Source organism: Stegodyphus dumicola, chromosome X1, assembly GCF_044657685.1.
Source record: "Stegodyphus dumicola isolate Sdum_Otavi_A_Nest chromosome X1, ASM4465768v1".
NCBI lineage: Eukaryota > Metazoa > Arthropoda > Arachnida > Araneae > Eresidae > Stegodyphus > Stegodyphus dumicola.
In genome coordinates this window covers 27,072,012-27,090,572 of record NC_140780.1, presented here as the reverse complement: position 1 = coordinate 27,090,572, position 18,561 = coordinate 27,072,012, and the positions used below count along the sequence as shown (strand labels likewise).

The window sequence follows — 18,561 nt, the reverse complement described above, 5'->3', positions numbered from 1 at the left end:
AGGATGCATTTTCTCGAAAAAGACAGCTGAAGTTTCGCTTACCTGAACTGTCGTAAGAGGTGCTTACCGAAGCTTCTGCGGCAGAAGGTGCAGTGGGCAGTTTATAAACCCACCCTCTTTTCTCACTAACTGAATTAGCAGGAAAACCTGAAAGGACAGGTTCAATTATTTTCTCACGTCTTGTCTCAGGAAAACAGTGAATTCTTCTAAGGGAGGTTCTTTGAAATTCACTTGTTTACTTTAAATTTCTTCTTTTTTCCCAAGTAGTCAGAATTTCTTCGTCCGAAACGTTCGAATTCTCTCTTCCGAAACGTAGTTGACTGATTCTCCCAGAGCTGACTGATTGCCTTTGGATAATTCACGCCCGTTAGCTAGGGAAATTTCGACCACCCTCGCTGTTTGGAATTCGAGATTTTTGCTTGAATCAAATACTAGAATTTATCCTCTTCAGGAATACTTTCATCTTCATGAAACTTGGAAATTTGAATCCAAAAAGTCAAACATTCTTTCTCCTCGCCACTAAATTTCTTCACTTCAATCTTCGGTATCTTGAATTTCCTTTTTACTGAAATTTCTGCAGGCGATATAAGAGTTGATATTTGTTTTTCTTGCTTAATAATTGTTCAATTCTGGAACGCTGTTCCGAAAATTTATCACGATAAGTTTCAGCAGATTCAAAATTTTCTTCAAATTCATTCTCATTATCTTCACATTTTAGAATAACTGTACATAGCTCTTTTTGGTATTATGATAAATCTAATTCTATTATTCTAAAATTTAAAATTTAGCCTTTAGCTGAGACTCCAAAACTGAAATTGCTTTCACATCGGAAAATTCTTTAAATAATTAATCTTCTGTTTTATTCACACACTCTCTAATGGTTGTTCTCAACGGTTTTGTTGGGCCTTTCAAACGTGTCATATTCATTATCTCTCATTAATTACTATCACTAGTTACCGAGATTGCCCCATAGTGGGCGCCAAAATATTTTATCATGAGCGTCTCGCAATTAAGGCTAGCTCTGAAAAAGGCAACACAATAAATGACGTGTGGCCCACCAGCGGCCGAGCGGTAAAAGTCGCTGAACACTGGTAGTTCGGTGCGGGGTTCGAGTCCCGGCGAACGGGCTGGCTGCATGGGCGTTTTCGTGGTTTTTCCCATGTATAACGCGCCAGTTTAAATTAAAAAGACCTCCAAGGGGCATCCCTCCCTTTCCGTGTAGTGCGTAAGGGCGAAGCACGTAATAAGCGGGGGAAAAAAAAAAATAAATAAATGACGTGTATCCGACGTTACTTCGGTAATTCCTAAAATGTAACGACGGTACTTCCTAAAATGAAAAGATGTCATTATATATAATAAAACCCAATTACATTAAACATAAAAACATTTTATGACCACATCCGTTTGCTAAGGAAATTACATAACTTTCTACATTCTAAAGAATTTAAAAACATATCAGTTCATCACGAGACGTCAGTCCTTGACTTGTCCTTATTGGCGAGTTAAATGATGCCATTCGCAACACAGGTCTTCAGACAAATTCTAGGCCCACCAGCGGCCGAGTGGTAAAGACGCTGAACACTGGTAGTTCGGTCCGAGGTTCGAATACCGCCAACGGGCTGGCTGCATGGGCGTTTTCGTGGTTTTCCCCACGTGTAACGTGTATACGAGCCAGTTTCCCTTAGAAAGTCCTCCACGAAGGCATCCCCCCTCTAGGCAGATAGCCCTCGTGTGCTTTGCCATAAATTAATAATCCAATCCAGATAAATTCTACGGCACCCACCTTGATGGAAAATAACTTCACTTGAAGTACAAGAATTTGTATTTGTACAACACCTTGGACTTCACAAAGGTGTCTAAGCCTTTGTACTGGTTGCAATGAACTAGAACAAAACTGCAGAGTGTTCTCGGAAGAGAAGTCTTGCATTGCAGTATTTGCATTATTCCAGTACCATATTCTTTGGAAAAAAAGTAACGGGATTTTGATTTCGGTTGCATTAAATTGATCAAATTGAGAGCAACTTTGTTTAAAAGGGAGATTTTTTTTCGGCATTTTTTAAAACTCTTCTACGAAACATGCTGGGTAACTCACTATTTTAGATTATTTGACGATAATAATAAGGCTTAGTTAATGAGCTTAGGACGTTCGTAATTTTATTATTGACGGAGAGTTTCGTGAAGAAATCCTAAAGATCTGTGAGAAATTTTGCCCACCAGCGGCTAAGCGGTTTAAGCCGCTGAGCACTGGTTGTTCCGACCTGGGTTCGATTGCAGGCGAGCGGGCTGGCTGCATGAGCGTTTTCGTGGTTTTTCCCATGTGTAACGTGTTCGTAGAGGACTTCCGACCTGGGTTCGATTGCAGGCGAGCGGGCTGGCTGCATGAGCGTTTTCGTGGTTTTTCCCATGTGTAACGTGTATAAGAGCCAGTTTCCCTTAGAAAGACTTCCACGAAGGCATCCCTCTCCATAGGCAAATAGCCCTAGTGTGCTGTGCCATAATCAACTAAACCAAACCAAACCTGTCAAGAATGTCTCTTCCCTTCTCTGGATTAACTCAAATTCAGCTAACCGGGGTCAGCGTCGAAAGTCTCAAAAAGAAACGGGAAAAAAAAAAAAAAAAAAAGGATGAGGAAGGCATTAACGAAAGCGGCAGAACAGAGGGTAATGTTTTTCGTTGAACATAGATCTATAGCCATTTCTTAGTTAGCTGAGATGAATCTACTATTGAAGTTAAGTAAGGAAAGATTATTTAAGTAAGGAAAGATTTAGCCATAATTTTTCTTTCTAATTGTAAAGTTGCAAAATTAGGTTTCTGCTTAAGTTCAGAGCCCACCAGCGGCCGAGCGGTAAAGTCCGCTGAACACAGGTAGTTCGGTCCGAGGTTCGAATCCCGCGAACGGGCTGGCTGCATGGGCGTTTTGGGGGTTTTCCTCATTGTAACGTGTATGCGAGCCAGTCTCCCTTAGGAAGTCCTCCACGAAGGCATCCCTCCCTTTAGGCAGATAGCCTTCGATGTGTATTTAATTATGGCAAAGCACACTAGGACTATCTGCCTAAGGGGAGGGATGCCTTCGTGGAGGACTTTCTAAGGGAAACTGGCTCGTATACACGTTACACATGGGGAAAACCCCGAAAACACCCATGCAGACAGCCCGTTAGCGGGATTCGAACCTCGGACCGAACTACCAGCGTTCAGCGACTTTACCGCTCGGCCGCTGGTAGGCCTCAGATAGCCTTCGAGGCTTTGCCATAATCACACACACACACACTGCTTAAATTCAAAGCTAATACTTCACGACAACTTATTTCTGCCGATTTCGCACTCCCTAATGATCGGATCTTAAATAATTAAGGTCTTAAAAATCATTATAATTATAAAATGATTTTAATTCTTTTATTACTTTCCATTTTTATAGTTTTAAAAAATCTACTAGACTTAAATTTGAGGACAATTTTAAAAAAAATTTATAAGTTTTATAGTTTTAAAATTTTACTGCAGCCTAAGTTCGAAGAAATACGGTACTCTCACACTCACGCCGCCAAATTCCCCACCTGGGTCATTATTTCGATATAGTGTTGGCAAGATTTGTGTTCAAAGTACATTGTATTGTTTCCGTCCAGACGGCAGAGTGGTTAGGGAGGCCGACTGCGATACCAAAGAGACCGGGTTCGAATCCCGGAGAGCCCACGAGCGGCCGAGCGGTAAAGTCGCTGAACACTGGTAGTTCGGTCCGAGGTTCGAATCCCGCGAACGGGCTGGCTGCATGGGAGTTTTCGTGGTTTTGCCCATGTGTAACGTGTATACGAGCCAATTTCTCATAGAAAGCCCTCCACGAAGGCATCCCTCCCCTTAGGCAGATAGCCCTCGAGGCTTTGCCATAATCACACACGAATCCCGGAGAAGGCATGGCTATAAATGTCCATCCCCTTTCATAGGAGATAAAGGTGGTCCGCCTATTAGGTGCCTCCATACTAAGTGACCACCACCTCCAGCCTTAATAGTGGCCAAGCCGATGTCGGCTGACGGCTCGCCATTGGAGGAACATTGCCGTTGTTTGACTATTTCGGCATCTGAACGATTTCCACGACAAATGGTAGCCTTACTCTTTCCACGCTTTAAGGGCCCACCAGCGGCTGAGCGGTAAAATCGCTGAACACTGGTAGCTCGGTCCGAGGTTCGAATCCCGCGAACGGGCTGGCTGCATGGGCGTTTTCGTGGTTTTCCTCACGTGTAACGTGTATGCTAGCCGGTTTCCCTTAGAAAGTCCTCCACGAAGGCATCCCTCCCCTTAGGCAGATAGCTTAAGTGTGCTTTGCCGTATTCTCAATACACCGAATCCACGTTTTAAGTTTGAAAGCTGAAATACTGCCCAATTTTAATTTTGTGTAAAAGATTTTTGTCACTATTTTTCTCTTCAGAAATCCAAAATTTAGTTTTTTAACCCCTTTTTGTTTTATTAGCTATTAGCCTGGGTACTTTCCAGTTTTCATAAATAAAAAAAAAGTCTGTAGTATCGTATATTACACAGATTACTTTATTTCGGAACTCGAGGTTTATTTGGCTGGTAGAGGGGATACTTTCGTAGAGGACTTCCTAAAAGAAACTGGCTTGTGTTCATTTTATGCAGGGAAAAAACTACGAAAACACACATTCAGTCAGCTATTTCGCCGGGATTTAAACCCGAGTCAAATTACCAGTGTTCAAAAGTCCTATTCGTTTGGCCGGTGATAGGCCTGTGTCAGTTGGGAAGAAATGTACTCGGGAAAATAAGAAATCCGTTTCAACTTTAAATCATAATTAACCTGCAAAGTCTTTGGTGAGTTTCCAACCAGTTGCTTTTGATTTTTCTATCTGGCTTACCTAATGATATTTCTATAAATTTAGTTTAGAAGATACGTAAATTTGCTGAAGCGATAAATAAATAAATAAAAGGGTTGAGAAAGGTTACACAGGTACGCGTGTCGCTTGTATTGATGTCTGAGTGAATAGTTGGTTTACTCGCGCTTATAGTAAAAATCATCGAGTTCAGCTTCACCTTCGGTGCTGAGTTTTGACTTGAATGAATTCCAAAAATCTACTAACAATCTAAAATGAACTTGTCTCACGTTTTGGATTAGGTTGAGTTATTTGAATATGGCAAAGCACTCGTGAGCTATCTGACTAAGAGGAGGGATGCATTCGGGGACGATTTTTGAAGGGATACGGAATTGCCTTCGCGTTACAAATGGGAAAAACCAGCCCGTTCATCTGGATTCATTCCGGATCGAAGTAATGTGCACATAACTGTCACGATTATATCTAAGTATCTCATGTAACTTATACAAGACAATATTTGTAATTAGCATATCTATGCTTATACACAGACCTTGTATGCCCATGCAATATTTATATGTGAAAGAAAAAAACTCTTTTTGCCAGGATGATTGTTAACATTTTCGTAAAAAATCAGGTGGTGTGGTGAGAATACGGCAAAGCACACGAAGGCTATCTGCCTGGGGGGATGCCTTCGTGGAGAACTTTCTAAGGGAAACTGGCTCGTATACACGTTACACATGGGGAAAACCACGAAAACGCCCATGCAGCCAGTCCGTTCGCGGGATTCGAACCTCGGACCAAACTACCAGTGTTCAGCGATTTTACCGCTCGGCCGCTGTTGAGCGTAAAATATCAGGTCAGTGGTTATCCCAGGCGCAGCTCAGTAGCTAAAATGCTATTTGCACTCTAGTCTGATGGGAAGTACCTAGAATGTTAGATGTTTCTAGGAACTTCCCTTAAGACAAGCTGATGTAGTGTGTTAACGGCTTTGTATCCGAACACTTACAACCAACCAAGAGCAGTTGTTTAGATTTGTGATTTTACATTGTATTCAGTTTGTAAAACGTAAATGTGGATTAATAAATTTATTTGTTTGTTATTCAAATGTATTTGTAACTATTCTAGTTACCAGATGTAACACGTTATTTGGTTACCAGCATTTTTTCAAGTAAGAGGTTAAAAAGCTTGATATTTTTGCTTATAAAACTGTCAGTAAATAGATCAGAAATTCATAATCGATTGAGTCGACTGATGAAAGAAGAGGAAAGCTGACAGCGATTTATTACATCGATGAAACTGCATTTAAAGAAGAATTTTGCAAAAGCTTTACTACCTCCCAAGAAATTTGAAACACATAACTGAAATGGGCGTTGTACTGAATTTGAGAACACTTGCGTATTTATTTAGCGGTATTGATTAAACAAGCCTTTCTTGCCCCGGCTAATTCTTGGTTGGTCAAAGAGTTTCAACAGTTCCAACTATTAAAAATATTAAATAAAGTGAAAATATCTACGGAGAAGCAAAATAAGTAGAACTTTACCTTTTTTTTATTTATTTATTTGTTCTTTATGCATGTGAATAATATGTATGTTATACTTTATGCATGTTAATAGAACCTGGATTATCTCTTCCAAAAGTAGTGAAAGCCATTCTTCACTGAAAAGGACTTTACAGAATTTATTCGAGATGATAACTGGCTCGTTATTTATGGAAGTTAGCAGTGATTACAAATGTGCATATTCGAAGAAATGAAAATATGCCTTCGTGATGTTAGTCTTCCTAATGAAACGTTTTTAGAAAGACCTATGAAACATCTGCTTGAACTGGTAGTTCGGTCCGAGGTTCGAATCCCGCGAACGGGCTGGCTGCATAGGCGTTTTCGTGGTTTTCCCTATGTGTAACGTGTATACGAGCCAGTTTCCCTTAGAAAGTTCTCCACGAAGGCATCCCTCCCCTTAGGGAGATAGCCATCGAGGCTTTGCCATAATCACACACACACTCACATCTGCTTGATCTAAATATTAATGCAGTAGAAAATATTTCTCTTGGTGTTTGGAATTTGGATCCGGCTGGCAACAGCAACGAGACCTTATTTGAAAAAAAGCACGAGAGTTAAAACTTTCAAATTTGACAAATGCCAATAAAATGTCATTAAAAAAACACAATAAATTTTTCTTCCTTTTTCCTAACTGGTTTGAGAAGTTTTACAATGGCATCTTTATATCAGAAGTCATAATTTGACCACCGAAATTGAAGTGTAGCGTGAAGATCAAACCGGAAATTTTGTGCTCAGTTATTGCGTTGAAAATGTGACAGAAATCGCTTTTTACAAGCAGGTTTTGTAAAATATCTGTCCACGAGAAATGTTAAAAAAAAAAAAAAAGAAAAAGAAAAAGAAAATCGAATTTATGCAAAGTTTAATTTTCATTCCATATATATATGTTACCGTGAAAGACCGAAATTGGAGAACGTCGACTTTCACCGGAGAATATCAACATTCACCAAATACGTCGGTGAAAGACCGAATATTTCACTACATTTCTTGTATATTCGGACTCTCACCGGTGTATGTCGACAATCACAGATATGCTCTGGTGAAAGTCGAAAAGAGAGGTCATAAAGTGTAAATAGTAGTTGTTGCAATGTTCTTAAGTTCTTATTTCAAGTTTCAAGTGCGTTTATTCGCGACTGAATTACGGAGAAGAAAATATAATATTGTTATATGTTCAACATTCACCATACATTGACCGGTGTAAGTCAGAAATAAGAGTATTTGGAAAATATTTCGGACATACACCAAGAGACTATGTGAATGTTGACATTCACCGGTGAAAGTCGACATTCTCCAGATTTCGGCCTTTCATCGTAACATATATATATATAAAGGATTTTTGCATTTTGGAATCCAGTCACTTATCGAGACTGACTCCTGTTTATCGACTTAAGGCTCCTAGCATTTCGGTAGTTTAAATGCTAATGAAATATGTTAAGTCTTCTTATTTGGAATTAACACCAAAGCGCCAAGTAAAGCGAATTTTTCTTAATTTTAAGATCTGTACCTGAATTTCGAAACCTCAAATTAGTAAAATTTTGAATTTCAGTGTACATTTGCCACATAACTCTTTTTGCTGTTCTTACATACAGATGATATTACACTACATATACCCAATACCTTTCTTTCCTCCAACAGAATCCTGAAATCTTTTCGATATGAAGCAACGCTTATGAAACAAGAACAAATATCTGCAAGCCCTGCGCAGCTGGACAAATAAAGTGACGCAGGCCTAAAATAGGGAGCGCATTCCGGAGGGACCAAATGAGGCCATCACAATCTTTCTCCCTAACCACCCCCATCTTCTAGCGCCGTTCAGTTGGGCGTTCCTTATCGATCCCCTGACCAAAAAGAAAACAACTGATAGTATTCATTTTCATTGTGAGGGGGGAAGCACTTCTTTGCGGCATGGATTATAAATATTTAGTTCTGTTGAGCTTTTGACGGGACATTATCCAAAGGGACTTAAAAGATTTTCTTTTTTCAATAGATACAGTTGATAGCGATATGTTTTGACGGCATTTTCTAAAGGCACAAAATAAACAATCGGGAACTATTAGACATGTCTAAGTAAAGAGAAAATGACGGCAGACGCGCCTAAGAGGAAGAAAAAACACCAAGGAAACATAATATCGTGAGTCGGGTTAAAATAGAAGTCGCAAACTTGAGAAGTGATGACAGCGTATCGTTTACCATAACGTGCTTATCCCTTTCTAAGTAACCATACGTGAAATTTTCAGAATATTTTTTTTTTCTGTCAATATTTAAGTTTTTGTTGTACAGGTTAGTGTCTTAAGCAAAAAATGTAAGTTTAAACTAGGATGCTTATAATAAAGTCGCCTTAATGCAAATATAAGTCTGCTTGTTGCCATTAAATCTTTATAAAATGTTTCAAACATTTAGTTTTCATCTGTAAAGCTAATCAAAAGCTTGCTTTAATAACTGGTGAATATCTTGCATAAAAATGGAATTGTTTATAAATAAATATCAAAGCGAATACGTGTACTCTAATTCATAAAAGAGTTTCAAACTGACACAGTTAAATGGAAACAATATGACTCTGTTTCATCATAAGGCTTTTAATGATTCTTTTATCAAATGAATATGAAACATTTAAAGAATTTCAAGTTACAGATTACACACCCTTCCCCTCTTTAGAATAATTTTTTATGAAAACAAAATGAGTTAATTTTTGCGATATGAAATGTCCTCGTTCAGACATTCTTACGTTTACGGTTTATAAGGATCTCATAAAGAAAAACATAATGACCATCATTATATAGAATTAAAAAACAAAACAAGCAATATAAAAACTATTTTTATAACATAAATGAAAACAAAAAAATCAAAGCAAGTTCGAAAAATTTACTTAAGGAAATATGTATTGGAATAATGGATGAAAATGAATTTGTTCTATAAAGTTTATTTCAACGAATTAAAATGCTGTTGACTGTTTATTAGGTATTTTTTAAGCTTCATAATTTTTTTACAAAGTTTTAATAAGATTTCCGTCATTAAATAAATGTTTGTTTAGCATTACTGTCGATAAAATTGCGGATAATAATTTAAAAATTAAATACCTACATAATACAATTTTTGATATTCTTCACAAAGTCCGAACTTTTATTAAAGCAGATATTCGGTGCAAAATTAAGCAAAAAATAAGGGAAAAAACACTCCTCTGTGACTTTTAGGGATCAAAATTTTATCAGTGTCAAAGGATTAAAAACACATTTTAACATTCCACATTTAACATAACAGCATCCACATTTAACATTCTTTCACATATAACATAACAGCATCCACATTTAACATTCTTCAGGCCCAGAAGCGGCCGAGCGGTAGCGTCGCTTAATAATGACATTCTGGGTCTGGGGTTCGAATCCTGCCGAACAGGCTGGCTGCATGGACGTTCTTGAGGTTTTTTTTCATAAGTAAAGTGTATATGAGCCAGCTTCCCTTGGAAAGTCCTCCACGAAGACATCTCTACCCTTAGGCAGATAGCCAAACTTTTCTTCAGTTGGAAAGTATTCCATCAAAATAGAGCCCACCAGCGGCCGAGCGGTAAAGACGATGAACACTGGTAGTTCAGTCCGAGGTTCGAATCCCGCGAACGGGGTGGCTGCATGGGCGTTTTCGTGGTTTTCCCCATATGCAACGTGTTTACGAGCCAGTTTCCCTTAGAAAGTCCTCCACGAAGGCATCCCTCCCTTTATGCAGATAGACCTCGTGTGCTTTGCCATAATTGAATAATCCAATCCATCAAAATAGACTCAGTTTGGGGGGAATTCACCCGGCTCATCATGATAGGTAACTCAAGTCAAACTATTCAAGAGGTTCTCGATTATGTAGAATTATCCAGAGCTGATCTAATGTTTTGGTCAGATTAGATTAAGCGGTAAAGCAGTTGATGTAGAGAAGATCATCTCAGGCTTAATCCATGAGAGGAGTAGTGGAGACCCTTCAACGTCCTTTGCCTTTGGGTGACTTGCTAGTAATAAGTAAACTGAAAGAAAAACCAGTAAAAGTTCCGAAAACGTTATTCATATAAATTATGAAAATTTTTTTGAGTAATCAAACTTACAATTAAAAAAGAGCTGACCCATCAACTTGAAGTTCTAATCTTTTAAATTTTTAAATATTGTTACGTGTAAAAAAAAATAAGATGAAATCTATATAATAAAAATGAAATAAGATTAATCGGTACTTTTCCATTTTGCCAGCGCAAGAGTTAAAGTCACCTAAAACGGTACAACCGATGCCACTTTTTCCTCCTGGTAACCTTTTGCGCCTCATTTTCAAAACAAGGCTCAGCCATTTCTTACCAGATTGATTGTTTGTTTCAATACTGACATACAATTACATAGAATTTTTACCAGAGAGTTCAATTTTATGCCCTAAGGCCATTCTCGGTAATTAAATCAATTACGATGCAATCACACCGCTCACCCGAAGGCTAAATATATAAAAAAGGCAAAGTCAAGGGTTAAATTCATCCATTCTAAGCTGTTCGTACGAAATGAAATAATTCTTGCATTTAAACTTGCATTCCAAATTAAGATTTAATTTGATGATCTAAATTCCTATGATGATGGGGAGGTAAAGGCGTAATTGCCTATGAACTCCGTAAATTGCACTTCCTTGATCCTTGATCCTTGTCTATCATTGGAGAAACAGAAGCATCACTCATCTGAGAAGACGACCCTGTGTCATTCCGTCGTCTACATCGCTCGAGCCGGATACCATTGCAAACGCTGGCGTCTATGATGTGGTGTCAATAGCAGTCTTCTTAACGGACGCCACGAGGGCAGGCCACTAGCCAACGATCGACGGCAAATGTTTCTGGTCGATATGAGAACATCCACGGTGTATTGATGAATGCAGATCCAGGGTGCTGCAGAATGGAGGTAGAAGTGGCTAGCAGGTGAGCCTTCGCTTGTCGGCGAATGCATCGATTCACGCGTGCTGACGTCACCCTGGCTACATCGGCACTCCTAAAACTTGCCACATTTCCTTGTTTCAACCATCATCGCCACAGCCGGTGCCTGTGGAAGCGTCCAGATATGTGTCAGCTGAGATTTGCCGTATGGACCAACCTGCCCTTCTCAGTACGATCACCAAACCCCTCATAAAGTCTGCTGGAATTACCTCCGTTGACGACGGCATGGCATTCTCTGCTATTACAAGCGTCCTCTTAGACAAGAACATATTTTCTATTATGATTTCCCTAGCAGAAATAACGGCACGAAAACTGAACATTCTTGCAGATTTCTTTCCTTATATCTTCTTCAATCTGCGCTGGAAAGCTGCGCATTTCACATCATTCGCATAACTCGGTGAAATTAGTGTACCCTGAAATTTGCATAATTTTCGGGCACTCCTTCTTGGTGTTGCATTTTCAATGTCGGGTTGTGTATAATTCAAAAGCAATCAGCTTGTTGCCACACTTTTGTGCGCTTTCATTACAACTAAATTTTTCTCGATTGCTCAGAGCCCGTGACCCAGAGCTGGTAAAACAGTTTGTCATAATCTCAAATTATTTTTTATTTAATCTTTGAATAACGACTCAAGGCAAACCGACAAAGATGCCAAAAATCCCAAATTTTGAAACTACACTCATGTCCATAAATTAAGGATAATTCGGAGTCACGCGGAAATCGAACTCTAAAATGAATATATCACCTGTAAAATCACTACACACATCTTCAAGAATCATATGCAAATTTCAGGAAGTAACCAGATGACACCGATGGTACGTCACAATGACGAGAGTGTAAGAGACTGATATATAAGGAATGCAGGCAAAGAAGTAAAATTGTTCGCAGGCGCTTTATAAGCATTTCAGTGCAGTAACCGAATAGTTATTACACAAAGGACGCATTTGGATGATTTTTTACGTGGTAGAATTATCGGCCGTCTGGAATGTGGGCGTACCCAACTGGAAGTATCAGACGAACTTGGAATTGCCCAGAGTGTCATCTCCAGGCTTTGGGAACGATTCCAAGATGATGGTAATGTGAGTAGACGGTACAGCACAGGTCGCCCCAGAGTTACGACGCCGAATGAGGACCGGTATTTGGTAGTTACTGGCAAAAGAAACAGGCGGAGCACAGCCTCAGACCTGTCTCGTCAGCTCTCTTCAGCCACTGGTACGACAATTTCAAGGCAGACCGTGTACAGACGCTTAGGGCAGATTGGTCTATATGCTCGTAGACCTGTCAAATGCGTTCCACTTACTGCAACTCACTGTCGCCTGCGGTTAGCCTGGAGTAGAGAGCATGCATTGTGGACACCGCAACAGTGGGCTTGTGTGATGTTTTCCGACGAGTCCAGGTTTTAGCTTGCAGTCTGAACGACACCGTTACGGTGGTGCAGGAGTGCTCGTTTGGGGTGGAATTACTCTGGGTTCCAGAACAGACCTGCATGTTCAAATTAGAACCATGACAAGCCAAATCTATCGGGACGTCATTCTGGAACCACATGTACGTTTGTTTCGGGGCGCCATGGGCGCACAATTTGTGTTTATAGATGACAACGCCCGTCCTCACCGTGCAAACATCGTAAGCGAATGCCTTCAATCGGAGGATATCACCCGTATATACTGGCCAGCATTCTCACCGGACTTGAATCCAGTAGAGCACGCGTGGGACATGCTTGGCCGACGAGTTGCAGCCCGTCAACCTCCTCCTACATGTCTACCGGAACTTCGGAGAGCACTGCTTTTTCAGTGGTATAATATCCCCAAGATCAGATCGATAATTTGATACTCAGAATGCCTAGGCGTTGTACGGACTGTTTTGCATCGTCTGGGAGACATACAATGTATTAACAATCATACCAACCATGTAATATTGGTTTTTTGTAATTAGTTTTTTTTTAATTTGCTCCAGGGAGACAAAATTGCTAATTTTTTTAATAATATCAAACATATAGCATCTTTTTTTGCTCTTTACCTTTTGTTTAATAAATAAGCTTTACAAATAAGTCAAATTTGTTTTGCTTCTAACTCTTCCTTTGCCTGGTTTTGCATTATCCTTAATTTATGGACATGAGTGTCATAATCTTGGTCAAATTTTGTTGTATGAGAGTCAAAGTTTTTTTTGCTTTATGTTATGTATAAACTTTTACTAAACGTATCTAGAGAGCCTGAGAAAATATACCAAAAGATCACATTTCATAATTTTTAGAAAATGGACTTTTTAAAGTTTGAAATGCCAAAACATGAATTTTTGTATCATTTAAAACATTTTTGCGTTTGAAAGCATATGTCTATGACTAACAGCTGCGAAAATAAAGGCGGCACAATGACTTTATTGCGTATATTGTTTGATATTTCTTCTAACAATCATTCCTGGGTTGACTGTAAATCCACTCTCGAATCAGTTTCCGAAGATTTATGTAAGCATTTCGTTTTATTATTATTTTTTTTAAGATAAAGCTTTTTAAGATAAAATATATTTATCTTCCAAAAATTAATTCATGTTGCATTCAAAAATTAAATAATTCATTAATTTTGTCTTCAAATTAATTCATTCGAGTGCATTTACTTTATATTGAAAAGTGAAATAATATTCTAAGAAGAAACATTTTAATTTCTTTCAGGCAAATCTAGCGCCAGGACCTAATGGCGATCGGAAGTCAAAAGGAAGAACAGGTTGGCCTCAACATGTTTGGGCTCTGGAACTGAAAAGTGATTCCTAAATAAGATTACCACTGAGATCAAGACCAAAATACAGATTCTATTTGCTTTCTTTTCCAACTTTAAATAATATATACGCAGTATCGTATGTATCATTCTTTATGCCGATGATGTCAAATGGAACAACGAAACCTTCACATATTCATACTGATCCATTTAAAAGCATGAGATTTTAAAAGGATGTGAGTTTTTTAAAAACATGTGATAAGTGTTACGTGTGTCGTATGGTTCAAACTTGTGCAACTCAGCAGTAGATAAACTCAGAACTCTTATTTCCGGTGAGAAGCTGCGAAAATGGGAATTTTGTAACATTCCTGATTGTTTCTGAAAGTTTGTTTATGATGAAACATTATTTACAGTTTTGGAGAAGAATGCTTTACAACTCTTTTTTGTAAGATTAATTAATTAATTAATGCTGTATGAGTAATGACTCACAGAAGAAAGCCAGTTATTCCTTTTTGGATTTTAGTGTTATCAATGCACGAATGCTACTTCCTGCTGAGCATTCTTAGAAATCTTCTAAAACGTTTTTGCGTCTGTGTATAAAAATGTACTTATAATTATTGCATTTTTTTTCATTTAATTTATCTCTACATGTATGTTTCGCAATAATCTGTCTCAGTTGATTCAAAAGAATATACTTCATTTTTAGACAAAATTAACACAATTGCAAGGTGTTTTCTTTGAAATTTACATGCAGTTGTATCTAATGCGCTTATAAATTTGATACTGTGATATTTAAGTCACATTGGTGAAGCTGAGGTATCATAATTATATTAAAGAAATGGTACTTACTTATTAGGGCAACCACCTTGAAGTAGTTTGGCGATTTTCTACAGTTGAAAAAAAAAAATAACTTATCATAGGAGGAAATTATTTATTTGGTGTATGCATACAATTACACATACATTTTATGTATTTACCTCGAAAATCAATTGATAAACCTACTTGCAAGCGAGTTTTTGTTTCTTTTATTGTGCTAGGAATTTTTATGAAAATCACTATACGTTTTCATACAAAGCACTGTTCTGTTTGGCGATTTCTCGGCAAAATATTATTTTTCTTCAGAAATTTTACAGGACATTCTTCCACTGTACGCAAATTCCACAAGCATGCATTTTAAAATATTTAGCTAAAAATATTACGATTTGCCTATAAAAATCGTTCTTGAAAGAAAACAAAAAGAGCACATACCAAAATTGTGACTTTTCTCAAATGGAAGAAATGTTATGCGGTTATCTGGAGAACTGCCGTGGAAACGGTAGCCAGAATTTGGCGTATTCTGAAAATTTGGCGACTTCTATAAGGTGATTGCGCTAGTACGTTGGTCCTATCAAAATTAGGTATCTCTTTTCTCTTACATTTATTATCACTTTCATTAAATACCTCCATTAATTTATCGTATTTTAATTCTTTCTTAGAAGTGTATACTATATTAACACGATGAATAAACTCCTACCTCTAGAACAGTTTCAAGCAACTTACCCCTTAAAATTTAGGTAGTCTTTTGTAAAATCCAAGCTTATATATTTTAATGCAGAGGTTCCTAACCAGGGGAATTCTACGGAGTCCGAGATAATATTAAATTTTTTTTGTTTACAATAAATTAAATAAATTTTAATTAAATAAATGTTTAAAAATTGCACGCAAAGACATTGGTGCGTGTTCAAATCGTATTTACTACCCATGCGGCAATAACAGATTTGCTACGTATATTGTTAACGTCAGTCACACTTTACAAACGTAATGTACATGAATATACAATTTTATTTTTTTATTCTATTTTATTTATCTCTTTTTTTTTAACTGTCTTAAGATGTGCGGTAACATATTAAAAATTTTTTAGGAGTGTGGGACATAAAAAAGGTTGGGAAACCTAGCTTCAATGTAATTCAGTAGCACGGATATTCGAAAACAAGAAATCTTGAAAAAGTGATGAGCTGTGGCAGAGACGATTTCGATCGTTATAATCATCGCCAAGAAAAATTAGCACTGAATAAAAGACAAAACATCCAGCAAATGAGCATGTGGGGAAATGCAATTAAAAATGAAGCCAGTCGGAGGAAAATAATACACCTTTGTACAGTGATAGAAAAAAGTCAATTAAATATGCAATCAAATAATATTAATTTTTATTCCCTGTACGTTTCCGGCCGCTAGCAGCCGAGTGGTAAAGTAGCTGAACACTCGTAGCTCGACCTGGTTCGATTCCTGGCGGATAGGCTGACTGCATGGAGTTTTGGTGGTTGATCCTTCTGCAAAAAAATTGATGAAGCTACAAGCATAAGAGGGTTGAGCGCACCGAACGATTAAGATTTCTTCGTTTTTTGAGAACACTGTTCTTCTCATCGAAAACACATCCGCCGCTGGAAGCTGCGTATAAAAGTAACAGAATAGTGTGATGATGATTTTTTGTGACTTACTGTAAATATATTTTTTTTTTTGTATTTATTTAGTATAGAAATAAAGGTTTTCATGCCTTTCATTTCGCAGTTCTGATTTGATAACTATTTTCTGCAAGATTACAGCACATTTAAGAAATTTTTTTGCAACCTTTGGATAAATAAACTGGAGTTAAACATGTAAACCCAACCTCCTTCTTTAACAACATCTGTTTTCTTTGATGTAATAGCATATTTTTAGTGGATTTACGCTTTACAGAATAGTGGCAGCTAAATATTGACCTACATGGCGTTTAATACCTGGGTTCCTTACCTCAAATCGAATCCAATTAAAAATTTCGAAATTTTTATATCAATTAACATATGAAACATATAATGTACAGAGAAAAAGAAAAATCAATTTACAGCCACGTATGTAAATTTCATGAACAGAAAGCCATCGAACTGGTGACTAAACAGTAATAAGACAAGTGCGCATCAAATGGTGCTGTAAATACATGATTTAGAGATAATTCAGAAAGTACACGATAATAACCCAGTACAATCTCTCTCTCTCTCTTTCTATATATATATATATATATATATAGCTATATAAAATTTTTTGAAAAATTTGTTTATTCAATACACGTTTCTAAAAAAGTATTAAGTTTATCACCTAAAAATTTAGTATGGTATAAAAAAATATACTGTTTGAGAGTACTAAGCAATTTTCGTTTTGGCTGAAAAAAGTTAAAAATATTTTTACTAAGAAACTTAGAAAATTCCCAAAATTTTAAGAACATTTCTGTTATGTTATTTTCAAAACTTTTCCATTCATCTATAATGGTAGGTACTTTTAATAGAACAAGTTAGTTGTACGATTTGGGAAAGTTGGAACACTCTACCATAAATATATTTTTAGGAAAGTGTACCGAAGCATTAAAAAAAAAAAACACATTTTGAGAGAAAGGAAAAAACTGTATGTATAACAAAAAGTCTTAAAAGGTACTATTATAACACCTTCCAGTACATTATAATCATTTTGTTTTAATATTTCTTCAATTCTTCTCTGTTTTTTCATTTTGTTTTTTACTCTGAATAATTTAGAGAGTTTTGGGGAAACTTAAGGATGCCTATGGAACTCAAACCTCATAAATTTTTTTGCAGTTATTATTTCATATTTAGGCCTGGTTCAATCCCAAATGCTTTAGAAATTTTGTGCGGCTATAAGCCCTATCATTAAAAAAAAACTACAGAATCTAAAAAACCTACTTTCAATGCAGTTTTCGAGACAAAAACAATTTTAAGCAAGAGTTCCCATAAACACGTTGTAAATTTTCCCATACACACCTTGAAAACAAGAAAAGAAATCAAATCTGTTCACACACTTGGTGAAAACACTGAAGGGGAAACATGTAGTTTGGCTACTGAAGAAAGAAGGGGCGTAAACCATAGGTTAAAATAAAAAAGATGAGTTTCTCATTTCAGTGAGCACGGATGCTGAAAAGCGTGAAAAACTTTATCCCTTACGCGAGGGGGGGGGGGAACAAGGCACTGTTTGTTTAAATTTTTAAATACCGTATTTTAGCTGCTTATGTATTTCAAATCTATACGAATTATATACTTATGCAATCGTCTGAGTCTACTCTATTTTTTAAGACTTATAAGATATTTCTCCCGCCTTCTTAGCATGCCTTCGTAGTGAAGTAGTCTGCACGCTGGGAGCATATTCCAGAGATCCGTGGTTCGATTTCTGGAGAGGGCGTTGCTGATTTTTCATCTCTCCTGCTTTTATAAAAATACCTAATGTCTCTACACTGGCGCCTGAACTAAAGGGGTGGTGGATGATGATTATCCACACCCAGGATTTGGCTATTGAGTCCCCTAAAAACCTCAGTCGCCCTTAAAAGGGGGAATATATAAGGTATTTCTCCCGCCTTCTTAGCCTGCCTTGGGTGTAGTGGTCTGTACGCTGGGCGTGCACTCCAGAGGTCCGTGGTTCGATTCCTGGCGAGGGCGTTGCTCATTTTTCATCACTCCCGCTTCGAAATAACCTAATGTCTCGACAGACTATAATTGGAAATTTGAAAATTTGAAACATTTTATGTTCCATG

The 18,561-nt window shown here is 37.5% G+C and overlaps 1 protein-coding gene across 1 annotated transcript in view; it reads left to right on the top strand.

The window, feature by feature from the left end:
* LOC118186173 (heart- and neural crest derivatives-expressed protein 2-like) overlaps nt 1–16,551 on the top strand; it is a 64,358-nt gene extending 47,807 nt beyond the window's left edge. Inside the window, exon 2 of the mRNA XM_035356234.2 lies at nt 13,970–16,551. Within this exon, the coding sequence (XP_035212125.1) occupies nt 13,970–14,068 (99 nt within the window). The 3' untranslated portion in view covers nt 14,069–16,551. The remainder of the gene's footprint in view (nt 1–13,969) is intronic.
* Nucleotides 16,552–18,561: the final 2,010 nt, after the last annotated feature.